General features: G+C 37.5%; 1 protein-coding gene across 10 annotated transcripts in view; it reads left to right on the top strand.

The window, feature by feature from the left end:
* The window catches only part of LEKR1 (leucine, glutamate and lysine rich 1), a 170,536-nt gene extending 148,999 nt beyond the window's left edge, over nt 1-21,537 (top strand). For all 10 annotated transcript variants that reach the window (XM_072792166.1, XM_072792169.1, XM_072792168.1 and 7 more), the window contains 3 exons: nt 1,803-1,967; nt 4,993-5,292; nt 19,905-21,537. In XM_072792166.1, coding sequence (XP_072648267.1) covers nt 1,803-1,967; nt 4,993-5,292; nt 19,905-20,318 — 879 coding nt within the window. In that variant the 3' untranslated portion in view covers nt 20,319-21,537. The remainder of the gene's footprint in view (nt 1-1,802; nt 1,968-4,992; nt 5,293-19,904) is intronic.
* Nucleotides 21,538-27,531: the final 5,994 nt, after the last annotated feature.

Raw genomic sequence — 27,531 nt, 5'->3', positions numbered from 1 at the left:
ATAGAACTTGTGCTGGATTAGGTGTGAATGGTAAAAATGATGCCCCGTTGCTGACCTGAATAACTACATGGATTGTGGTTTCTGTGTCCTGACTGGGGAAGGAACAGGTGGGGAAGGGATTGTATCTAGGTTTCCGATTCAGTTTATTAGAGACACCTGTGGTATTGGCTAGCGGGAGGCAGGTAGATGTAAGTACCTGGAATTCAGAAGAACATCTGGTGGTTTTGTTTTGTTTTTTTCCTGAGTGCCCCCAAGGCTTCTCTTGCCTTTAGAAGTCTGAGAACAACACATTTGAGCAGGGCTATCATGTTCCTAAGTGCTCCTTAACATCCTTTTTCTCAAACGATCCAGAAATTTATTTTGAGAGAGCCAAAATAACTACTTGCATTGAGTATAAACATAATTGTTTTGCCGTAGAGGAAACGCTTAGTCCTATAACTAGTGCAATAAACTCAACTGACCCCACGCTGGGGCTATTCTTCTATCTGAATTTTATTTAATTTAAAGGGCTTTATGTAAACTTTCTTAGCAAATTTTCTGTTTCCTGGTACACTGGTTTCAGTGTTTCCCCTGAGAAATTCATATTAACCTCTCTCCTCCTCTCGTAGTGGTCTGAATCTCAGAGTCACAGTCACAAGTTTGACATTTTCCTCCCAAGCTATCTGGCGTTTACAGTCATTGCACAATGTAAATCTAGAGCCAGTCTGTCACTGAGATTCTCTAATCTCACTAGATGAACAACCAGACCTGGATGACTCCAGTACTCAAAGACGTGTTCTAGTAAGCAGAGCCAAAACCAATGGTTAAAAACCACAGGGAGAGAGATGTTGGCTGAACTAAAGGAAAAACTGCCTAATACTTAGCACTGTCTGAAAATGGAAATGCTTGCTGGGAAGAAGTGAATTATGGTTTCTAGCGGTGTTGAGGCACAGGGCAGGCAATGGTTTGGGGAAGATCCTGTGGTAGGGACTCAAGCGTCAGAACATAGACGTATTCTCCACTGACTAATGAATCCCTGCTCGTGCTAGAGCTTTATACATACGGTTTGTCCCATTTATCTTCCTAATAACTCCCAAGGGAACTAGTTGTAACTCCACCAGGAGAGGTTACAGTCACGATTTAAGATTATTCAGCTAGAATGTGGCAGAGCCAGGATTTAGAGCCAGGATTTAAACTCAACTTCATCTGAATCCAAAGCCCTTGCTTATTCTTTCCACTATTCATGGAAGCTTGAGAAATGGAACTAGGGGATTTCTAAGGTCCCCTCCAGTGCTGTGGTTCTATCTGAGTCCAACATAGATACAGGCATCACTGACTTGACTGAGTTTTTCCTTAATCATCCTTTTGACCTCAATCACATTAAAATGATAAACTGTGACTCCAAAACTTTCTGAGATCTCCATCAGGAAAGACCATTAAAAAAAAAAAATCAACATTTGTACTGTGTATCCCCTCTGAGCTTTCAGCAGAACTTAGTCTAAAGACATCAAAATCTTCTTTTTTTTTCTTATGGGATTTCTGACAGGGACTTAGTTTATAATACAAATATACAGAAGACTAAGATTTTAGTATTTCCAAAAACTGTCATGATATATTGCCCTAACTTTTCTATTCACTTTACGAGTCTTAGAAGGTCTTAGAAGATCTTGAAATATTTGACCCAAATTTTTGTGGCCTAAATTCTGAATCAGATTATTTTTAATTATTAGAATTTAAAAATTGGATTCATTAAAAAATTAATATTAGAATTAATCTTAAAAAATTAGAGTCTGAAAATAAGCTTAATTTACTCTATTTCCTAGATTGAAGCTGAGCTTTCCAAGGAAAGAGCCCGACATTTAGTTGAATTTGAGGAGCAAGCTCTGCTTTTTAAGGAAGAAGCTAAACTGGAACTTGATATTGAAAAGGAAAAACACCAAGAAATAATCCAAAAGTATAAGAAAGAACAAGAGGAACTACAAACAAAGGTCTGTCATTATGATATTCATTATTATTTAATGGGTTTGAAACTATAGATGTTGGTTATTTCCTGCCAAGAACACCGTACAGTATTTTTAACTCAGGTAGTTTTCCTCATGGTCATTGTGCCTTGGTTTTAGCTACGTAGGTGGGATGGTTTAAATAGTCTCCAGAATGAATAGCCGAGACAAATCATACAAACATACAATATAGCTATGTATGGAATTTTTTTCTACTAAAATAAACTTACATTTTTAAAGATTTTATTTATTGGAGAGAGAGTAAGAGAGGGTGAGAGAGAGAGAGCAGGAATGTGGTGGGGGTGGGCAGCAGGAGAAGGAGAAGCCCACTCCCCACTGAGTAAGGAGCCCAATGCACCAGGGGCCTGGATCTCAGGACCCTGGAATCATGACTGAGCCGGGAGTCAGATGCTTAACCAACTGAGTTGCCTAGGTGCCTCAAAATAAGCCTATTTTTAAAACAGCATAAATTAGGGGCACCTGGGTGGATCAGCTGGCTAAGTGTCTGACTTTGGCCCAGGTCACGATCTCAGGGTCCTGGGATCCAGCCCCATGTCTGGCTCTGTGCTCAGTCTCCTTCCCCCTCTGCCCCTAGCCTGGCTCATGCTCTTTCTCACTCTCTCAAATAAATAAATAAATTTTTAAAAATAAATAAATAAAAGTAAAATAGCATAAATTACATAACTAATAATTAATGTGGTTAGATATTCCAACACCTCAAATATCCAACATCAAATGATAACGGGGTGTTTTACATAATTAACATTTTCCCAACAACTAAAGCCTTTCTCCTTTAATTGCAAATATTTCCAATTCTAGATATCTTTGAACGAAGGGAAATATTTTGAAAAATGTAATTTACCTCCATAATTTCTGAAACAGTATGTCCTAAGCATAATTTTATAAAAAGATTTCATTTTTAAGTAATATCTATACCTAATGTGGGGCTCCACCTCACAACCTTGAGGTCAAGTTATATACTCTTCCAACTAAGCCAGCCAGAGGCCTCCTAAACATAATCTAAGGTTTTGTTAGGGTTGCTTTGTTATTTTAAGACCTGCGTGTCATTTATTTACACGCCTGTTTTTGTGTATATGTGTATATGTTTGTATGGATGTATATGTGTGTATATATTAACCAAGACCCAATGGGGAAACCATACTCTGAATAACTCCTTAACAGTCTGTGTAAATTAAACATCAAATGGGACTTAGTGGCCCCTCCTTTGGTGTACAGAAGATATGGTACAGCCTTTGCAACAGCACTCTGAATGATAGGCAGGGCCGGCTGCGGGAATACGTGACAAATATAGTATCACGGGGCCTCATACTCAAAAAGGCCTCCTACCACTTGAGTTTAATGATCTGCAGATGTTTTCTTGAAATTCTTAATAACTTTATCTTTGTGTTTTGTAAGTAGAGTCCTACTGGGAGAATGGACTAGTTCTCCTAGACTAGTTTTCTCTGAGAGAGGCCTCTTATGGCAGGCCCCAACTTGCCAGGGGTTATGGTTTTTCAAAAGAAGTCTTAAATCCAGATTTTGCAAGTGAATTCTCTTGATTTTTAAAAGCTGACTCCCTTTTTGAAGAGATGAAAACATATTTGTGGCGATGGGAGCCTCATCTCCCAAGGATAACCTGGTCTATTTCAGTGTGGACTCGCCTCTGAATAATGGAAACTGCTGCTCAGACCTAGCAAGGACCCTCTTCCTTCCCAGATTAATTGTATATAATGGAATATTAATTTAATTTTTAGTTACTAAGTACAAATAGATTTCTTGCAAAAGTTATTCTTAATGTAAATTTAACATTTGAAACAAATTTTAGATACATAACTCTTAAGTAATAGTTCACAAAGTCCTTGGAACTTTGGTCTATGAATGTTTTCCAGATGCTTCATAAACTGGTTTCTTGTTGTACTAATATTTATAATATGACAATATCCGTAGCATAAATAAAAAGGATATGTTTCATCAAAAGCAGCTTTGGTCTTCCTGGTTTGTTTTCTGTTCTTTGTTTTGTTTTTTAAGGAGAAAGAAAACAAGCAGCCTTTTCCCTTCCAAAGACGCCCATGACTCTCTGGAAAAGCTGTTCATCTTCTCTCATCTCTTTATCTCTCATTCTCTCATCTCTTTATCTAGAGGTACCACCTTGAGAGACAATGTATTTTCAAAGCGTTCTGGTATTCTTTAGAATTGCACAGTCTAATATGTTAGCCATGTGTAGCTACTTTAATTTCAATTAATAAAAACTAAATAAATTTTAAAATTCAGTTCCTCAGTCACATTAGCCACATTTTAAAATGCTCACTAGCCGGTCCTGGCAAGCCACCTCTTCCCAGCTCCACAATTGGTGATGTCACCTTGGAATTGGCCATGGTGAGAATATTTACACCATGGAGACTAGATACAAATCTGGCTTTGTGTTTATGTGAGTCAGTTGCTAAACATGCATTGACATACTACTGTCAGCAGGCACGTGTGGCTAGTGGCTACCATATTGGACATCACAGAATATCATCACAGAAAGTTCTGTTGGGCAATACTGCTTTAGAAGGTATAGTACCTGGAGTACCTCCAGTCATCATATATAAGAAAGAAAAAAATAAATCAAAGGAAAACTCATTGCTATGGTGTGAGTAGACTCTAACTGTGGTGCGCCCCTACGTGCATCCCCAAACATCAGGCATTTCTAGGTCCCAAAGCCACCACATACTGAATCCAAACAGGTACTTGGATCAAAACTTGAGCTGTCCTTGGTAGCTCAGGCTAGACACAGAGATTTATATATTTCCAAGGATGCTCAAGTGATTAATATGCAATTCTATTTTACATAGTAAAAATACACTTTAACTTTTAAAAAGAAGATCTTGGAGGCCTGTATAATGTCATAGGATTTGTTTTCATCTGGTTGGAAGAGAATACTGATTATTTAGAATAAACTTCTTAGAACCTTAAGAACTCTGTGGTTACCTAGAGATATTGCCTACAAACTAATTCAAACTTTATCTTACAGATACCTGACTTAATCGCAGGCGCTACTAGAGATCTAAGGCTAGAAGTAGCCACCCTTGAAGAAAAACTCCATGAATCTTATATCCGATATACTGAAGATTCTGAGTCGAAGGAGAGAGAAATCGAAAACCTTAAAAATCTGGTTGCAGACTTTGAATCCCGTTTGAAGAAGGAAATTGATAGTAATGATTCTGTGTCAGAGGACTTCAGGAAGGAAATGAAGCAGAAGTCGGACGAGCTAGAAAGAGTAATGCTGGCACAAACACAACTGATACAGCAGTTTAACCAGTCCCAGGAACAGGTAGGAAGCAGATGATGGTGCCATCACAATTAGTGAAAGAGCACACATTCTTTCAAAAAAATAGACCAGCAAACAAAAACATGAAAGGCAGCTTGGTGTCACGTAGAGTCGGGGACTTTTAGTCAAGGACTTGGAATTACATCCTTGTTTTGTTCTTAACTAGGCAGTCACTTAACCTCTCCATTCTTCTAGAAATAAAGCCAGATCTAGAAGCATCTGGCTTCCTTTTCTATAAAATAAATTCATTGAATTACATAATCTCTGCGGTTTCCTGGGCACCCTGTTCTACTATGTTGCAAATGACCATTTAAAACTTATAAGACTAGGAACCTTTGTATATTTATTTCTTACTTGTTTTGACATTAAATCTTTGCCAAATAAACTTTTAGAGCACTTGCCACTTAATTTCGGAAAATAATTTTCTGAATAATCTGAAAATAAAAACAATATACTTTATTTTATTTATTTTTTTTAAAGATTTTGACTTATTTATCTGAGAGAGAGAAAGCATGAGCAGCGGGAAGGGAAGAGAAAGGCAGAGGGACAAGCAGACTCCCTGCTGAGTGCAGAGCCTGATGCAGGGCTCCATCCCAGTACCTGGAGATCCTGACCTGAGTGGGAGTCAGATGTTTAACCTACTGGGCCACCCAGGTGGCCCTGCAAAATATATTTTAAAAGTAATTTCTCTTTAGGGCTTTATATTTCCATCAACCTAGACTATAGGGTAATTTATATGTGTTGGTCTTCTTTCTTATGTATGCATGATTATTTCAGCAATGTTTTTTATCTAAACTGGAATAGACTTATTTTGATTTGAAATTTTTTTCCTAATAAAGTCTCATTTCTGAACTGCTAAGCCGTTTAGGTCTCCATGATATGATGTTCCCTGTTTTGGGAAACCTGAATTTTAGTGATTCTGCTTCTAAATTTCAAAGAGAATGAATGAATGAATGAATGAATGAATAAATAAATAAATAAATAAATAAATAAATAGATAAATAAATAGATAAATAAATAAATAAATTCAGGCTTAGCACTCAACATCTCTAGGCTTTCTTTCTTTCTTTCTTTCTTTCTTTCTTTCTTTCTTTCTTTCTTTCTTTCTTTCTTTCTTTCTTTCTTTCTTTCTTTCTTTCTTTCTTTTCTTTCCTTTTAAAATAACACTAAACATACTACTTACCTCTCCAGGTGTTAAGGGGGTCAGCTCATTGCGTGTCTCCTGCTGGCACACAGCAGCACAGCCTTCCTGATAAGGGGACCTGCTTCATAGGCCAGGCAGGAGTGGGAAAGGAGAGCACACATGGACTTAGTTCTGCTGAAGAAACCCTAAGAAAGAGAGAGGCAATGCAGATTTACTTCAAATGAGGCAGGAGTGGTGAAACTGTAGAGAAGGGATGGCAGGTTAAAGGCAATTAGACCAGCAGGTTTTTCTAATGCTTACGTCACCAAAGAAATGGCAATACAGAAAGTAAGGAGTAACCTATAAACTAGGACAAGTAGAAAAAGATAGAAGGGTTGAATCCAGTTATTATATACTGAGCATCTGTCTATGGGTCAAACATTATGCTAGGCCCTATCTGTACAATTATGAACAAGACTGACAACTGCCATTTCCTGCTCTCAAAGAAGAATTTAAAGACAATCTTATATGAGTAATTAAATTGATTAAATATATCCAGAGGCATCTGGGTAGCTCAGTTGGTTAAGCGTCCAACACTTAGTTTCAGCTCAGGTCATGATCTCAGAGCCATGAGATCAAGCCCCATATCAGGCTCTGTGTTGAGTATGGAGCTTGCTTAAGATTCTCTCTCCCTTTCTCTCTGTTCTCTCCCCACTACATCTCAAAAAAAAAAAAAAAAGAAAGAAAAAAGAAAAAGAAAGAAAAAAAAATTGACATCCAGAGGATAGAATGACCTAAACAAAAACTTAATATATAAAAAGCATAGACTAAAGTCTTCAATATTAGCCTTAAGGACCTGTATTGGTTATCCCTTATTGCACAATAAATTATCCTCAAATTTAGTGGCTTCAAATAACAAACATCTACTCTAGTTTCTGTGGGTCAGGATCTGAATGTGGCTTAGCTGGGTACCTCTGGCTTAAGACTTCTTGTGAGGGGTCAGGGGTACAGTTTTGTCTGAAGGCTCAACTAGAGGAGGATTTGTTTCCAGGCTCACTTAGTGGTTGTTAGCAGGATTTACTTTATTATGGCTGTTGGGCTGAAAGCCTTAACACCTTGCTGGCTATTGGTCCGAGGACTCCCTCAATCCCTTGCAGCAAGGACTTCTCCAGAGAACAACTTACACATGGCAGCTTGCTTCCTTCAGGGCAAGCAAGTTAGCAAGACTGAGATAGAATACACAGTCTTTAACCTAATCTCGGAAGTGACATCCCAATGCTTCCGCTAAATTCTATTCATTATAATAAGTGAGCTAATAAGTCCAGCCCTCATTCAAAGCAAACGGATTGCACAAGGGGGTGAATACCCAAGAGGGTGGCGATAGGCTGGGGCCATTCTAGAGGCTGCCAATCTCAGGGCCTCTGGAGGTAACTTTGGCAAGAGAAACTAGATTACAAGTGGAGAGTGAATTTCTTTTTCAGACAGAAGGAGCTACATGTGAAGGCCTTCCTGCTCATTAGCTGTAAAAGGAAACCACTTAGAGATGGAGTTTTGGTTTTTCAAATGCATACTTTTGAAATATACAAGACATTGGGTTGGCACATAAGCAATCGTTGATCATTACTGGGAAATAGAAAGGGATCATTCCAAAAATAAAGTTACCTAAAGACATCCCTGGGACAGACTTCCTTTATCTGGGGTGGGAGGAAGGGAGGTAGATTAGATTTTCCATTAGAAGTTAAATAATTACCATTAAACTGTAAAAGTAAATAATTAAGGCTGCTTCTCTGGTTAAGCATGCCAAAGTCCAGAATATTCTTATAAAAAGAGGAAATGAGACAGAAAAAGTAATAGGATTTATGAGCCAGAAAGAATAGAGGTTGTACCATGTAAAGTAATAACACTATTATTTTGATCATACATTCCAGACACTTGAAATTTCTCAGGTTCTAGAGAAATAAAGCCACATGTAGGTGAAGAGCAAATTCTCAGTAGAATAAAGGTAAATTAATGGTCTAACAAGGAAGCTAATTAAGGGTAGGAAAGCCCTGTTCTCTTTCAAGAGGCAGAGATGGATGGACTTTGCTTTTCATTGTATGAAGAACATTCTCAAGGATAGGAGGAAAGCCAGAGCCTCTAAAGGGCAAATAGGCATTCCTGTATGGAGTAGGGATTATTATAGAGCATCCACAGAGACAACAGGGGTCAAGAAGGTCAAGCAACAAAAGGTGCAGGTAAATAAGAAGAGAAAACAGAAAGCAAAACTGTATGGGAAATGTGAATGAGGAAAGAGGGCCTGTGAAAATTCTTCGTAGGGAGAAGACACACATAAAAAAAAATTGGATTTTTTTTTTAAAGAAGAAAGAAGTGAGAAAAGAAACATAATATGTTAGAGAACAGAACATCATTTAAACCCAGGTTTAAAATAATAATAATAATAATAATAATAATAATAATAATAATAAAATGTTTAAAAAGAGAAAATTTTTTAATTACAAAATTTTTTAAAAATTAAAAATTAAATAATTAATAATAATAATAATAATAAACCCAGGTTAAAATAGATCACATGCTTCTTGCTGCCAGTTTTCCTTCCTGCTAGCTTTGTGTGTATCCTGTCAAGACTGTGCGGCCTGTCCCCACTATCGGGGGGCTTGTTGTAATCCAGAGGAAGAATGTAGTAAATCCAAAAGAGAAGGAAGAAGAGGAGGAGGAGAAGGAGAAGGAGAAGAAGAAGAAGAAAAAAAAATTACATACAAGTACCAAAGGAAAACCAGTACAGAGTGTTCAATATTTTTGTTGTCTTAAGATCATCAATAATGAAAACAAAGGGATAGAAGTTTTAAATTCTATCAGTTCCTCTAGCAATCTAATAAAACTCAAAGACATTAAAAAATAAAAAGGAATGCTCTTAGTTAATTAAACATGGAGAATTGAATACATATTTTTACCTATGATCAGCACTAAAATGACAGTAAATTAATTAAAAGTGAATACATCCATAGGGAAAAAAGAATAGGAGAGGAAGGAGTTGACACCAGGTGAAAGACATGTTGACTGAATTTTGGAAAATAATTAGGAAGTAATTTTTAGACCACAAGATGTTGAAACCTAATGCCTATGGAGATTGGGGAAGTAGGGTAGAACCCTAAAAGCAGCAAATCCAGTTACGTGACACAACACTGGAAAGGCTCAGGAATTCGAGACACCAGATTCTTCTGAAAGAGAGAAGAGTAGATCTGAAAATAGGATTGTTTGAATGATTGTAAAAGGACCAGATAGATCCTCAGATGCCCTCCCAAACCTCTAAGCAACCCTCAGTCACCATTCTGGCAGGATACCAAAGATTTATACTCTTGAAAAACTGAATGTGAGGGGCTTTGGACCTGAGGATACAGAACAACAGAAAGGGGGATAAGGCTGGAATGAAAATCTGTATCTTAAAAAGTGAGACCTTCTGGTTCACTTTACCACTTACTTACCAGAACACAGACAAATAGGTTTATATATCAACAGCTAAGAAATTGGAAGAGCCTTCTCTGGAGATATGAGGCAGAAAAGAGAAGAGAAGAGAGAAGAGAAGAGAAGAGAAGAGAAGAGAAGAGAAGAGAAGAGAAGAGAAGAGAAGAGAAGAGAAGAGAAGAGAAGAGAAGAGAAGAGAAGAGAAGAGAAGAGAAGAGAAGGGGAGGGGAGGGGAGGGGAGGGGAGGGGAGGGGAGGGGAGGGGAGGGGAGGAGAGAAGAGAGAGAAGAGAAGAGAAGAGAAGAGAAGAGAAGAGAAGAGAAGAGAAGAGAAGAGAAAAGAAAGAAGAAGAGAAGAGAAGAGAAGAGAAGAGAAGAGAGAAGAGAAAAAAGAAAGGAAAGGAAAGGAAAGGAAAGGAAAGGAAAGGAAAGGAAAGGAAAGGAAAGGAAAGGAAAGGAAAGGAAAGGAAAGGAAAGGAAAGGAAAAGAGAAGAGAGAAGAGAGAAGAGAGAAGAGAAGAGATAAAAGAAAAAACCTAAAAAAAAAAAAAAAAAGAAAAGAAAAAACCTATGGCTCCTGATAATTGGGGTCAGAGAAAATGGCAATTGTCATATCTTATCTACCCACTAAGAAGTATACCAATCAATAAACCCTCATCTAGGCACACAGAGCTTCTAGGAACATTTTTGGAGACTCATTTTTAAACATGAACAGCCAAAGGATCACCAAACATCCTAGAAACACCTCTAATATGAGACAGAAACAAGGATCAAACAAATAAGCAACAACAACAACAAAAAAATACACACACACACCAAAAAACAAAGAAATACCCAATGCAGAATGAAAAGACATAAAATAAAGCAGGGAGCAAACTTGAGCTTCAAAAAATAGCATAATTAACATCCTAAGAGAGAAAAGAAAAGATACTGAATCCATGGAACATGAACAGGAGGCTATGAAAAAAGAATAAGAATAAATATAAGATATAAAAGCTAAAGTAAAAAATTCAATACTTGAGTTAGATGATAAAAATGATTAAATCTCCCGGAAGGTGTAAAAAAAAAAAAGAAGCAGAGATAAAAGAAAATTAGGAAAAGAAAGTTAGAGGAGATTTGGAGATAACAGAGAAAGTGGAAGAAAATTACCCAGAAATTAATCAAGATAATTCCCAAGTCCTGAAGGACATGTACTTCTCCATAATGGATGGTAATAGGTGATAAAGCAACCACACCAAAGCACTTCATCATGAAATAGCAATATGTTAAGGATAAACATAAGTACTTAGGAAGTTTCGGGGAGGGGGGAGCAGAGTAGGAGGGCAAGTTCCTTAAAAAGGATCAGGAATCAAAATGGCCTCAGAATTCTTAACAATAGTAGTAGAAATTAGAAGACAATGATTTCCACATTCTGAAGAAAAACTGTTTTCAACCTAGAATTCTATAGCCTGCCAAATGATGGATCAAGCAAGTGTCAAATAAGGATATTCTCAGATACTAGAATTCTCAAAAATGATATTTCCCTTTGCAACCTTTCTTGGGAAGCTTTCAGATGATATATGACACCATAATGAGGAAGCAAAATAAGAAAGGAGAAGACATAGGAATCGGGAAGTAGAATTCCAGCACAGGAGAGAAGTGGAGAGAATCCCCAAGATGATGGCAGGAAGAAATCCAAGCATCAGGGCAACAGATTTAGAGAACAACCAGGCTGTGTTCAGCAGAATGGAGAGTTTGTAGAAGTGCGTCTCCAAGAACAAAGAGAAGCTGATAGGTTACATGGAGTGTTTGAACATGTCGAAAGGATATTTACATTTCTATAAGTGGGTTTGATGAAAAATTAGTCATCAACACCTAGAACCCTAAGCAGATAAATAGTGAGGCAGTAATTAAGTCTGGAAGGAAGCTATGCAAGAAGGGAAATGTAATCATAGTTCACTGCATGGCTCAGGTATACATAATATTTATATACTGTACTCATCTAAAGTAAAATATAGATTTGACTAAAAATCATGATGGAAATTGGAAAGATTTTCCAATAAAATTGTGATAGGGATTTCTCTCAGACGAAGAGAAACATCTCATGGGGGAAGGTAAAGCATCTAGGAGTTGGAATAGGAAGCTAGACCTTCATTTTGCATTCTATGAAGCTGGTAGATAATGGCTTCAAAACTGAAAAACCACGAGATGACCGCATAATGTTATTATTTAGGAATATGGAAATAACTATCACAAGAAACTGCTTGAAAACCTTAAGATGGTTATTCCTGGATTGTAGGACTTGGAACTTTGAAGGAGTGCTTCTTCTCATTATACCATAGTACTATTTTAATTTTTAAATGTATGAGGTATTACTTTAATTTAAAAAAAATAATTTAGGGATCCCTGGGTGGCGCAGTGGTTTGGCGCCTGCCTTTGGCCCAGGGCGCGATCCTGGAGACCCGGGATCGAATCCCACATCAGGCTCCCGGTGCATGGAGCCTGCTTCTCCCTCTGCCTGTGTCTCTGCCTCTCTCTCTCTCTCTGTGACTATCATGAATAAATAAATAAAATCTTTAAAAAAAAAAAAATAAAAAATAAAAAAAATAAAAAAAAAATAAAAAAAAAAAAAATAAAAAAAAAAATAAAAAAAATAATTTAAAACAATGGAAAGGAGTAATATATATATATATATAAAGACCTAATAGAAAGGGTGGCAGAGGATAGGATAAAAAGGCAAAGTTGTTTTGTTTTTTTTTGTTTTTGTTTTTGTTTTTTTAAAGGCAAGGTTTTAGAACATGTAAAACGATTTTTGAAAAATAGATGCTGGGGCACCTGAGCTCAGTCAATTAAGTGTCTGACTTGATTATGGCTCAGGTCATGATCTCAAGGTCATAGGATCAAGCCCTCCTTCCTGGTCTGAGTTCAGCGCAGCGTCTGCTTGAGATTCTTTCGCTGTCCTCCCCACCGCCACGCTCCCAATTCATGTGTGCACTCTCTCTCTCTCAAAATAAATAAGTAAATAAATAATAAAATCTTTAGAAAATAAAAACTAAAAAGAGATACTAAGAAGAAAAATAGAACAAAGGGATACTTTCTGAAAGAGAGGTCCTGTGGGAGATGGGGTGGTCAGAGGATGGGTTTGTCTGAGGAGGTAATATTCAAGCAGACCTAAAGTGAGGAGAAGAACATTCCAGGCAGAGGAAACAGGAAGAGTAAAGGCCCTGAAGCAAAGAACACCTGGGAACCTTGGAAAAATCACGGGGAAGCCAGCTAGCATTGCTGAAGCTTAGTGAGCAAGGAGGACGATGGTGGAAAGCAAGGTTGGAAGGACCAATTCATGCGGAGTCTGTAGTCCTGCAGCGAGGACTTTGGATTGCTTTCTCGGTGTGATGGAAAGCCACCTGGAAATTAGGAACAAAGCAGCAACACGATCTGATTTATTTTTAGAGGATAACTCTGACTGCTGTGTAGAAAACAGGTTGAAGGGAGGCAAAAATGAAAGCAGGAGCACCAATTACAAAGCTCTTGAAAAGATCTAGAAACTCATGGGTGGTCATCGTGGTGAAGAAGGTGAGAAGTGGCCAGACTCAGGATGTATTTTCAAGGTAGAGGCAATGGAAATTGCTGATGGGTTGGATGATGTGAAAGTAGAAGAGGGATCGGGGATACCTCCGAAGTTTGTAATGTCAGCAACGGAGATGGGAAATACTAGGAAAGGAATACATCTGGGGAGGAATATTGAGAATTTGAGTTGGCACATGTTAATCTTAGGTATCCAAATGGAGGTATGTAATGGGCAGCATGTTTGGGGGAAGGCCAACTACAGACTGATTTTAGGACAACCACATGCGGCTGATACTTAAGCTTGGTACCGCATGAGATCACCCAGGGAATTGAGATAGTAGAGGGTTGAGAACAGGCACTGCGACTTTTAGAGGCTGGGAGGAGGAGAATCCAGCAACAGTGACAGAGAAGGGATGTCTAATGAGTAGGAGGAAAACTGGAGAATGCTAGCAAGGACTGTAAGGAGAGAAAGAATTCATAGAAGGGAGCATGCAACTTCTATGGGGCCATAATCCCGTATTCAAAACGTTGCTTTCCCATAGATCTGGGAATTCACATTATTTCATATTTTAGAAACTTAGTAGGGCAGGCCCTCCCATGCAATAACAGTAATATTTCTGCAGTGAAGCATAGGAATGGCCTCACGGAGTAAAATGAAGATTATCAGTCCAGTCAGATTTTATTACCAAAGATAATGAGTCACGCAATTTTTTTCTTTTCAGAACTTTGTGGAAGTCTAAATTGTGGCTAATGGATTGTGGATGTGTACTTACTTTCTTGCCAACAGCTGTTTTTTGCTGGTTTTGTTCATTCACCTGACCATCACTTGGGATCTTGGATATGATTTTGTTTAGAAAACAAAAAAAGGAGAGTGCATAAGGTTGCTTTGTAGGATTAGAGACCCAGAGAGACGATAAGAGAAAGAGAAGGAAGAATTTTCCCCACACTGTCTACAGTGGTTACCTTTTGGGAGATAGGAAGAGATGGAGGGGGTTTCATGTCTTAAACTTTTTTAAAAATTTGGGGATCATGGGTGACTTTAAAACTTTTTGGTGTTTTAAAAATACTTTTCAAATATTAGATCTATTAAAGAAAGAAAACCCATATATTTAGGAAGGTTTACTAACAAATCTGGCCATGATGGATTTATGTGAACTCAAGGATTAAATCTGAGGAACACAGGGTATTTGCAATCAAAAACAGCTCTTCTTGCAGGAGGGATTTGCTTAGTTTTAGGACGTACATTTTCTATATATATTCTCATATTCAACTGATATAGATAAAATGGCACACATTTCTCTGGTAATTCCATTTATGAGAAAAAGTACCAGTTGGTATATTAACAAACGAGTAGTTCTCAAGTTTGGGACCAAATAAAATCAGAACATCTGAATCACTTCTCTAACCTCTGGCTCCCCAGGGAGCAGGGGGAGAACTGGAGAAGCTTCTAGGAGCCACGGGAGTGGGGAGAAGCAGTGGAGGGAGGGGGAGAGCAGAACAAGGCGGCCCTGCACATGGTGGAGACCATTTGTCCTGATGCAAAGTGCAGAAAATTGACAGAATGAGAAAAAATACAGAAAAAATGGTTTCTGTCATGTTTAATTAATACCAAGTCCAAGTCCTAAGTAGATTCTTGACTTAGAAAAATGAATCCTGAACTCTGAGCCTTCATGGGTTCTTCCTCCCCATCCTGAAAAATCTGCTCTTGGAGCATATTAGTTGAAGGAATCATTTCCCTATTTCTCCTTCGGTTTGGCTGTATCAGCAGTGGTTATTCCACGGTGCCCATTATGTCCGTGAGCGTAGGAATACAATTTTAGAGCAACCAGCCTAACATCCATCTTCTTTTTTGGAAATACATGCAGATTCTCATTCTTGTCTTACCAAAGGACAGTTTCCACTGTTTTTCTTCAGGGTTTTGGGCTGATCAGATCAGTTGACCAGAAGCCTTAAATGGAAGTTTGGTCACATCCTTTGCTAGCTCCTACTCATCGTTCTGGTTTCCACAGCTTTCCCACAGTTTCCCTTTGTCTCAGCTCATCTCCTCCCCGCTAGGTTGTTCAGCTCTCCACTCACCCTGGGACATATCTAGTTGGGGTGGATGGAAACTATAATCTGATCATTCCGTGACTGGTTCAGACCTCACTGAGTGTAAAGCATGAAGAAAGACACCCATCTGTGCTTATCCTTCACTGAGGACTTGCTTTCCTGGCATGTTCCCCACCAAATTGCCAAATTCAGGCAGTTGCCATCATGAATGAGATTCCCACCTTCAGGGTGATCAAATTACCCAGCAAAGCTGTCTCTTGCTTCTTCCACTGTTTTTGGAATCGAAAGCAATCCAGCTGTCTCTAAGGATAAAAATGAAAACAAACATAAAAATAAACCACTCATTTATTGCAAAGAGTGGGGGAAATTGGCCATTTTTTGATATCAGAAATTTCAAACAGATGGTGAGCTAATTTATATTTTCATTTTGACATTTACTTACCCAATGGGAGCGCAATTAGGCCATATTTTAAAGCCACTCAAAGGGGCCTTCATCTGAAAATGTTATAGACGTATCTACAGATAATGCTCTTCACCATCAACAGAGCTTAAGGACCCAGAAACACTAGCTCTTCCATGCCAAGACCACCCTAATCAAGGGATTGATTAATGTGGGATAGGAGCCTCCTCTGAAAATGTTGGCCTCCTGCTATCCTTCCTGCCTCCCGTCTTGCCCCACTTCCGGCCATTTTCCCCAGAACTAGCAAAGGGATCTTCCCTTAATGCAAATTTGACCATGCCAGCCCCCTGCTTGAAATAAACCTTACAATGACTCCACAGGGCCCTCAGAATTAAGTTAAAACTCTAGTATTATCACGTTATTAAAGTCATCTTCACTCTGACCCTGCTCACTCCTCCCTGCCTCAGTCCTGGTCTCTCCTCCTCTTGTGCCCTCTGCCCCCGAGTTATACTAAGCCATGTGTCGTCCCAAGATGTGCCTCCCCCTCTCTCACTGCCAGGCATTTGCAGTCACTGCCCACTTTGCCTGGAACACCCCTCTGCCCCTTCTTCACCTGGCTCATGCCTCCCTTTTCATTTTGACTTACGCTTTACTTGCATCCCAGCGATACCATTTTACCATGCTAAAATATGACCAAAGATGATTTTACCTGAAACATTTAGAATGCTGTGACTTCACTGATTATTCTCATGTTTGCCCAGGATTTTCATTCTTACTGAGCTCCCATCTTACACATTTTCCTATGTTGTTCCATGAAAACACACGTTAAAATCCTATAACAATACAACCTTCCAAAAAAAAAAACCACTCCCAAAAGAGACATTTTGCTTAAATCACTGAAAGCAATCTAATCACAAGTAAATGATTCTTTTTCCCCACATGATGGAATTTTCCACTTATGTGCTTTACTGACTCTGGCCACATCCACGTGTGCTCTTGTCATGCCCTGTCACACACAGTCCACCCCCGAAATAGCAATCCTCTAAACTTGATGTGTTCTATTTCCATTTTGTTACTCCATAGTTGGATAAATTATAACATTTGAATTGCCTGTTGTACAAAACTGAATTATAATCTCAATTTTAAAAGAAGATCGTAGCAGGGTGGTCTGGGTGGCTCAGGTCAGTTAAATGTCTGACTCTTTTATTTCAGCTCAGGGCATGATCTCAGCATGGTGAGATCAGACCCTACTTTGGGCTCTGCACTGGACATGGAGCCCGTTTAGGATTCTCTCTTCCTCTCTCTCTGCCATCCCCCTAAAAAAAGAAAAGAAAAAGAAAAAGAAAAAGAAAAAGAAAAAGAAAAAGAAAAAGAGAGGATGATAGCAGAGAATTTGCAGATATTGTGAAATTCACCTGAGATTTCACAGTTTGTGGCAAAGACAAAAATAGAAGTTCTAACTGCAGCCTGTTTCAGTTCAGAGGTTCTCCTGGTTTGGAAATAATAGAAGAAAGAGAAATAGTCCTTTGTACGGGAAGCTAATAGCCTTGAAGAGGCATGAGTTCCAGAGCAGTGGGCCCCAGCCCAAGATGGTCAGCAGCCCTTCCAAAGTTCAATCTGGACTTGGCGGGCACTTTGCTCCCATTATACTTGCTATGGGGACATCTTTGGGTTCACTCCATCTTTTCATTTCCTCCTTTAGTGGAGTGTCACTTGCCTAAAATAGCTTTTAAGTGGCTTGCTTTATGGATGTTTTCCGTAGAACACTGCTCCTTTCCTTTCAGACTTGAATTTAATTTTAGTAAATGGATTGAATTTTATTTTTCTTTTAATGAGAGTTCTTGTCATCACATCACCCATCACGTTATCCTTCCATATTAGTGCACCTATTATTCATTTCACCAATTTATTGACCTCATTAGTTAACTGCTATTCATTCTTTTCTTTTATATGTTCAAATAAACTTAAGACTTTCCATAGCTTTCTTAATCAAGGGAATTTTTTATACTAAGTTATTGAAAGCCCTTTAAATCTAATCACTTCAGTACATTTTGCCAGCTAACTGACTAGTAGAGAGGAAATAATGCATTGATGGTAGTGCCCTTTAAAATAGTTTAGATTGTGTTTAGAAAACTTGCGCAAAACTAGATGAAGTGTCTTACTTTTTTTTTTTTTTTTAATTGCTTCCGTGTCCTGGAACAAAATGGCTCCTGCATGCTTGATATAATTAATTAGATAATTCATTTAGGCATTGGTAGCTTGGAACAGGGCTCTGGAAGCAGGCAGGACCCTGCCACTTCAGAGCTGGGTTACTCTCAGCAAGTTACATAAGCAGTGAGGCTTCAGTGTTTCTTTGTCAAATATAGTTGTTGAGAGCAGGAAATGGGGTGACACCTGACATAGCAACTGATTAATCTTCTCTAGCCCTCCCTCCCTTACCTTTTCAACAAGTATTTTGGATGGAGTTGATGAAAACCAGATGAGAAAGCCACCAATACCATCCTCATTCTCTAATTCCTCAAAAACAAAACAAAACAAAAAAAGAAACCAAAAAAGTTACCTAACTGGAAGTAAATATTTAACCCTCATGATTTTTAAAAATATTTGATTATATGGATACATATGTATATTAATAATATATGTAAATGATGAAGCTTTGTTTAACCCAGACATGCTGCTGATTTTCTAGAAAATTATGGAGCAACTGTTAATCTGGAATTGTGCCATATTCTTCAATTCTGATTACCAAATTTGGAATTGAATAGAATTATGATCATAATCACAAGAAACTCAAATACAGGAAGATGCTACTTTCTTGAATGCTTTGTTATTTAGTTCCACTGACAGAAGATTAGTCAGTAAAGTCTTAGGAGGACACTTCCCACTGACAATCAGATTTGGGAACGCCTTTGATAGTTTTACAAACTATAGAAATTCATTTTTAGTTAAAGAATCCTATAGCACGATCATTTTAATCGTGTTTACTTATTCAGGTATTACCTTGAGTTGTTTACTTTTCAACCTCTTTTTTGACATCCTACAGACATGAATGTTAGGAGGTTAGAAAGATCCAAGACCTAATTCTTACCATGGGCCTTGAAGTAATTTGGATGAATTCTATAGATGGAGGATGGGTAACTCTTCAACTAAAACAGCAGAATCTCAGAATTTGAAGGGGCCTTGATGATCTCTAGTCTAGTCACACATTTGAAGTTTAAATCTGCTCCAGTACATCCCAGTCAAGTGAGAGTCAACCCTTCAGGGTATCCTCCAGACAGCTCTGGCTATTAAAAAGCTATTCCTTATCTTCAACCCCATAGCTTCTACCCTTGGCTCCAAATTCTGTTGCAGATGTAAAAAAAAACAGCTCTGCCCAAACTCATGAGGCTGCAAACTTCTCGAGGGCAGGTATTGTATCCACTACAGCTTCTAGTAACTTGATAAATGATTGTTAAATGGAGTTAAAAGCAAAAGATGTTCCTTGTTTTGATATATGTCTTACATAGTAGTAAATGACCAGTATATTTAAGGTCTATTGAGAAAGCATCATATAAATTAACTGATTTTATTGTTTAAATGCTATGGCTGATTTATTTTATTCTTCAGTGTTACAATTCAAGCAATTTTATCTGTCTTCTGTACTGCAGTTTACCTTCATTTTAAAATAACATACTCGTCCCTACAATATTAACCATGAGACATCACACGTGCCAACAAACTGAAACCCCACTAAAGTAGGCATTAGAAGTTCTGGTTTCCAGCCCCAGCCCCCCATTACCCATCTGGGTGATCCTGGCTCTTGTTCCCTATTCTGCAAACTGCAAAGATTGAACAAAATGTCCTCTTTAAGTTCTTCCCAGCTTCACGAATCATTTGCGTTTTTAGCTCGTCTGTCCCCCGTAGTAGAGTATCCACAAAGACAGTCAAAGAGAAGACTTCTGATTTCTGGTTCAATTCTCCATTTATATGCCGATAATGATCCATATGTACAGTTTAAAGCTAGGGATGCTTCCCCCCCACCCTCTTTTCTCATTTCAGAACACTTTTCTTCAGGAAACAGTGCGTAGGGAATGTGAAGAACGCTTTGAACTGACAGAGGCTTTGAGTCAAGCCAGAGAACAGCTTCTGGAGCTCAGGAAGCTCAGTGGAAGTTCACCTTTGTCATCGTGCTCCCCTAACCAGGGCAGCCTAACCTCCTCTGCTGCAGTGGTCAGTAATCAGGGAGACAGAAGCCGTACAAGACTGAACTCTGGAAAAGGAATCAAAATCCCCAGCCTGCACGGAGTATCAAAACCCACCGCTCCCCCAACCTCAGCTCAGTCCAAGAGGGTCAGCAGCTCAGGTTTGCCCACTCTCCCCCAACCCCATCCTCCCAGAGGTCGAACATCTTCAGTAAATGACACCAGACAAAGACTGGCTGCCATTCTGCGGAGGAGACTGAGTCAACAGTGAGTGATCCACACGGCACGCCTGGCCTTTCCAGTGTGCCAGGGATACACTGTAACTGAGGATGGCAAAGGTCAAGTTATTATCACAGATCAAGAATGCATGTTTGTAGATATTTTTAATAGGATAATTGGAAAAACTAGGAATTGTGAAGCCACACTCTCTAAGAGACCTTTGAAATTGCAACAGATGATGAAGTTGTCGATAATCCCAGAGGGCCACTCTCTATATTTCTATATCGTATGTTTAGATGTGTTCTATGAATATGTCCTTTTAGAGATCATAGGTAAATGTCTTCACTCATAGCATCTTTTCAGAGTTTGTTGTTTGTTGAGCTGAATAGGTTAAAGAGATGCAAATCATATTTCAAATAGAAAATGGAAGTACTTTAGTCCTAAATTTGATAGTTTCCAAAATGTTTAGTTCAAATATTCACAGAATTCATCATCTGCATAGAAACCTCTTCTTTTTCACCTCACAATCTAATTGATTAATCGAATTTCTTTTTAGGCCAGAAGTAATGATAGGTACCCTTCAAGAAGGCAGGCTTCCTTGTGAGGCTGGGACCTTCTAGAAAAAGGGACAACAACTCCAATACAAGGAAAAGGTGGTTTACCTTTCAAACTATTGAGATTATTTTTAAAAATAGAGAGCCTGGATAACCATGAAAATTTACTTGGTAAAGATTTTCTACATTGAATGATTTTTGATAATCGCAGTTAGATTTTTATTTGAATTTGTATCCTACAGCCATTGGTAAAAGAACTAATTCAGGACAGTTCTGTAGAGGTGCATAGTGCTAATTGGGGGTTCACATTTTACTACTGAAAATGGGCAACTGGTTAATATATTTTCAATTTTCAGAGTGAAAAAATTAAAACCAGAAACCAAACAGCTATTTTAAGTTATAAAGCTTCAAGTCCCTCCTATTTCTTAAAACACAACTCTTTACCTTAAGCTAATGTTTGTCTATCTTTTTCCTCTTCAAGCTGAAATGTAATTTTTTTTCAAGACTGACTGACTGTATCAGGGATATCGAGGCTTCTTACTTCCAGATAAGCATAGAGTAACACGTGAAATAATGGCATGTAAAACTCTCCTCTGGCTATCATATTGATGAGAGAATCCAAAGGTACTTGGAATCCCTCCCATCTGAAAAAAAAAAAAAAAAAAAAGGTAAAGCTACTAAGTAAATTCAAGTTTATCTCTATCTTTCAAAGGATTAGTCTAATCTACCAGGAGTGTTTTAGCCTCAAAAAAAAGAAAAAAAAAATTCCACATTAGGTCTGCTGATTCTCTGACTAGTTTGAGTATATCTTATGTTAAGGCTCAGAGTGCTGAGTTTTCGCTTTACAGAGATCAGTATCCCTTATGATGGCATTTGACAAGAGAACAAAACATCGTTGAATGTTGACCCCCAAACGTCTCTTTACAAATAAAGCATAAATGCCCGAAGAGGTCTGACTTGGCTACAGCAGTACAGCTGATTAGAGACAGAGCTAAAACCAGACCACTGTTAACTGACCCCAACTTTCCACCTTGCTTTTCCACTCATCAGAGATTCCCCAGCCCCCATCATGACTTTTCTCAGAAGCCCTACATAGTATTTACCTAATATTTTCTTTAAATGCACTCACTTTTTAAAGTTATTAAAAAGAAAACTTGACCCAAAGGAAGAAAAACTGTATTGAATTTGATTTTCTAGGTATATTTTTTCTAATACTTTGAAATAAATGTGTATCTACTAAAATATGAAACGTTAATTGGCATACCCCCTAAAATCATCCTGTATAATGACAGTAATACTCATGCCATACTCAGGGAAGTATCGTACCAGACCTCGATGTTCCTGATCTGGTATTTGCATGTTTATTACAAATACTAGTGACATAAGGTAGATGACAAAAGCTGATGAAAACTTTAGTAAAAGCATACAAGAATATCAGATGGTACACGTATCTCCACAGTCTCACAATTTCAGCAATCTCTTCAGGAACCATGAGGATACATTTTTCCTAAATTATGAATAGATTTAAATTTGTAAAGAAAGTCACACACAAGCTTTTCTAAAGTGATGTAAAGACTATCAGTGCAAAACCCGGTTTCTTGATTTGTTGTTACACCCTTGCTTATGTAATGAGTAATTATGCAAATAACCTCTCTGAGCGTAGAATCGGGATGTGCGGTAAGGCTGTGTTATATTCCACAAGTACATTAGAGAGATAAACAGAGAGACAATATTTACGTTTGTTTCAAACTAGACCACTTGAATGGTGCCATCTAAGCTATGTGCTGGTGTCTTTTAAAGAAAGACACTTAAAAGAGAATCACATTAGTGTATGTAACCTGGGGATTTAAGAGCACGAACTAAAAAAAAAAAAAAAAAAAAAAGAGCACGAACTTTCCTTGATTTTCTCACCGATGAGCTGACTCCTAGCATGAAACAGTAGCAGGAATGTTAAGGAAGTAGTGAATATCATGGCAAATTAAACCTCTCAAATGCATATGATGGATATTGATTTAAGTCTATTAGTTTTAATTTCTCTCTCTACCTATGTTTTCGTGACCTCAAGGGAAGGATTGATGGGTGCAAAAAGAAAAGAATATCACAGAAAATATTCCTCACAGAATTATAACCCTATTTCGTTTTTCTTCTGTAGACAAAGATGGAGAATTCTATAGTTGACGTAGATTTCTCAAGTAATTTTTGAAAGTCTTTTCTGAATTAAATTACTACATTTATAGTTAGTCAGGATCACTTAAAAGTTATATTCCCTGGAAATGGAATTGGCTGGAAGAGACATTGATGTTGAAAATTATGTAAAACTAAGGTTTTTTAAAAAATATTCTGTTAGTCTTAAAAGTTTTTATAATACTACAGATCAATTATAGCTAATTTCTTTGATTATGGAACAAATTTTCTCAAGCTTCATCTTGTAGGGTTCTTATGATTATTATAATTTCGCACTGATAGAGCAACCTAGTATCCTAAAAGGGTTAATGCACTGAAACTGAAAATTCCAGAATATTATGTTGTATTTAACAGAACACAGGAAAGCAATTTAATATATGCCCAAAGTTCACAAATCCTACAATGATTGTAGATTTTTTTTTTACTCTTTCACTTCCATGCCTTAAGAAAATAATGCATGTGCGCTGTATTTTGCACAGAACACCTTCTAGAGTCCCCAAGCCATGATAGGCAATAATGGCAGCATTCCTAAGGTGGTGTCTATGGTATCTTAAGGAAGAAATTCTACTTTTCCTTTTGAAAATATTAACCCTATATAGTAATAAATTGTGAAGCCAATATAATTGGGTTGCATCTTTAGAATCTTAAATACAAATCATGTCATCTTTGTTTATTCTTAATTCACACAAAATTTTCTTAACAGCACAGTAGTGGAATCTGAAACACACCTATCCTATGACAATATTTACCACAATCCAGCATTCGGAAGATTTCCTTCCTCTCCAGCATTCACATAGCATAGTGCTTTATATCCATTAAGTGAGTAAAAGCATTTACTAGACATCCCTTACCCCTACCCCAAAATATGTAAAAGAATACTGTGTCACAGAGATTACGTGATTTATCCAAAACAAATACTAATTAAGACCAAGGAATGACTTTGAAATTTCTACAGTTTCTGAGCGTCTTGATCTGTAGAATAATAGTGAAGCTATATTATACAGTCACTGATTTCTTCAACAGATACAGAGAATTGAAAAAGCACTGGGAGAACTATACTAATGAAGACAGACCACAGATTGCCAAGAATTGTATAGTAGAGAGTGAGAGGAAGCATATGCAGAAATTATAACATAGGTGCAGTCAGTGCGGAGAAGAGAATCAAAAGCAAGGTGTTACGTGAGTTCAGCTTCTTGCTGGAAGAATCAGGGAACATTTTTAGCAAGAATTGGCATTTGTCAAAGGTCCTAATAGGTAGAGTTTTACAGAAGAAGGTACACTAGGTAGAGGAGATGTATAAAGAGGCACAGATACGGGAAGGTTGGAAGATAGTGAAGGGAAGTAATAAATTATGAAGTTGTTGAATAAGGAGCTTTGCAGCATTTTGACTGGAAAAGGCATGCACTTTGTTGAAATCTGGCAGGGATTTAGAGGAATGATTATGGAGTGGAAAGACTGGAGATGGAACACAAGTTGGTAGATTAGTACAGTAGTCCAGACAAGAGTTACATGAGATTCTGAGTAAAGATGCTGATAATGGAAATAAACAGGAAGGAGCTGACTCCAGTTCTATTCAGAGAAGGGAAAGAATTTGTTCCCTGTTAAATATTTTTTGAAACTGTTACTAGCTATTGCCACTTAGCAGGGGTACAGTGTGTGTGAGATCAGCTCCAAATAAAAGATCACCCTCTACTTAAGACTATTACAGTTTCTCTGAAAAATGTGAAATCATAAACTATATTTTCATTTGGGCAACAGATAACTAATGCCACAGACTCAGTATTCATAAGAATTTTCCTTAAAGTTAGAAGAAAATTCAAATCTAAGTAGTGTTCTAAGAATTATGGAGGAAGAATGAGGAAATTGACATTTAAAAAAAAAAATAGTGATCATCTTGGCCTCAAAAGGGGCAAAGCGCAACTCAGTGGTGATCTTTGGGAGTGATAGAGTGCAATAAAACCTTTCCTGATTATGAGGGAAAGTACAGGAGATAGCAGCCAAAATAAAAATGAGTGTTATCTTAAAATCCTTAAATTTCAAAGCAACTTGACACATCCCCTGGACCAGACCTATAATTTTACAGAAGGAGATAATGGGTCCCTTAGAGGTTAAATAATCTTTTAAATTCTTATAACTGCTTAACAGCTGACTTGATGAGAAAGTCACGGCCTCCAGCTCTTGGCCAAACATCTCATTCCTAGACTGGAAGAATAATATAAATGCTGTGAATTTTTGCCGCTCAAAGTGATCCAGCAGGATCAGTGTCTCTTGGGACCTTGTTAGAAATGCAGACTATCAGGCCTCACACCCAAGCCTACTGAATGAAATCTGATTTTAATGAGATCCACAGGTGATTCTTATACATATTAAAGTATGACAGTCTCGCTCACAGTGGTGCCACTGGCCCTGGTATATTCCACCTCTAAGAGCCATGCATTAGGATTGAACAGAAATAATCTTTCTAGACTCAGTTCCTTTATGCCTAACTGAAACCAATGGTGCTCTGAGACCACCTACCCCCCTGTTGACCCATCCAACACCTCAGGTCCCAATGCACTCAAATCCCTTCTTTCTTTCTTTCTTTCTTTCTTTCTTTCTTTCTTTCTTTCTTTCTTTCTTCCTTCCTTCCTTCCTTCCTTCCTTCCTTCCTTCCTTCCTTCCTTCCTTCCTTCCTTCCTTTCTTTCTTTCTTTCTTTCTTTCTTTCTTTCTTTCTTTCTTTCTTTTTGATTGTAAATCTGGAAAACACTCCAGAACAACTAGTGAATTAAAGGAAATCAATATCCAATGAATATTCATAGAATCTTATGTCATGATCCAAGTTTCTGAGCCTGCAAAGAACTGAAGATTTGTTATTAAAAAAAAAAAATCCAGTGGAAATGCTTTCATTTTGATCATTGGTGATTCATTGAATAATCTTACATTTAATCTCATAATGGCACATCTTTAGATATCTGATTCAAAAAAAAATCTGGTAAAGCTGGTTGTCTTTTGAGGCTTGTGAAATACTTAGATGCCTTATTAGAATCGTGAAAGAGATACTAGAATACCATTATTCCCTCTGGAAGTAGTTCTTAACCACTTAAATGTAAAACTATAACGTGCAGTATTATTCCTACATCAATTTACTTTAAAGGTAGAAGTAACAGCAGTAATAAAGAATCCGAATTCAGATTCAAAACCCGTATTTAACACAGCAAGGCATTATGCTCACTTGCCTGTATTAAGTCAGCTCATGTCATTATACAACAGGGTAACTACAATTCTTTAAATTTTCAACTCAGAAAATAGTGAAATGATTGACTTTATTTGACATGAAAAGTTTTTAAATATCTTTTATTAACATTATTATTGCTGATATTCAGCTTGTATGATTTGTTATTAATGATTCTCATAAATAATAATAATAATTCAAAAACAAGAATTAGACGTATACTTTAAAATATTGAAGCATTTTAAAATAGAGGCTTTTATAAGACTTAACACTGGAAATATATTTTTTTCTGAAAAGTACAAACATCTGGCTTTGCATTGTGCGCCATTGTCAGATATATCCGTCTTTCTCCCAAGTAAGCTTGATATGGTCTAACACATGAATTTAAAGAGATGCCTTCTGTCTTCTGTCGTCTTAGAGTGAATGAGTTCTACGGTTGTAAGGAACCTTACATTTTCTATCTGGAACCTTAAATTTCTAGGGAATTAAGGTTACTGCCAAGACTAAACTGACTACTTCTTTTCACTGATTTAAAGCAGAATTTTAAAAATTCTGCTTAAAATCCAGGGTGGCCAAATTTCCATTCTCTGTTATTAGACTTTTCAAATGGTTGAGGTTTTAGTTGGGATCTCATAGGATCTCAAAACCAGAGTCATTTTTATTTTTCCAAGGGGTACACGGTACTCAGTATAGAACTGAGGTTAGTGGGAAAAGGTGAAATTAGGGAGAAAAGAATCCACTACTTTATTTAGTAGCAGTTTAGGTATATGTTATTTTAGGTTTATGTTATACCCACATTTTAGGTATATGTTATTATATTTTATATTGTTTTTTGTGAATTCCTTTACTGATTTTTATATAAATATTCATTTTTACATTTTTCCCTATACCTATACACTGTCACTCTTGGTGTCTCCTTTCTACTCAAAAAGTCCCCTTTTATATTTCTTGCAGAGCTGATTTAGTGGTCATGAACTCCTTAGTTTTTGTCTGGGAAACTTTTTATCTCTCCTTCTATTCTGAATGATAACCTTGCTGGACAGAGTGTTCTTTGCAGCATGTTTTTCCCATTCAGCACTTTGAATATATCATGCCATTCTCTTCTGGCATGCAAAGTTTCTGTTGAAAAATCTCCTGCTAACCTTGTGGGTCTTCCCTTGTAATTTACTGGCTTCTTTTTGTCTTACTGCTTTAAAAATTTTTTTCTTTATCACTGTATTTTGCGAATTTAATTACAATATGTCATGGTATGGGTTTGATTTTGTTGGGAGTTCTCTGTGACTCCTGGATCTGGATATGTATTTCCTTCACCAGA

This window comes from Canis lupus, chromosome 22 (assembly GCF_048164855.1).
Source record: "Canis lupus baileyi chromosome 22, mCanLup2.hap1, whole genome shotgun sequence".
In the NCBI taxonomy this organism is placed as follows: domain Eukaryota; kingdom Metazoa; phylum Chordata; class Mammalia; order Carnivora; family Canidae; genus Canis; species Canis lupus.
The sequence above is the reverse complement of the archived record's forward strand: the minus strand, read 5'-3'. Positions and strand labels throughout refer to the sequence as shown.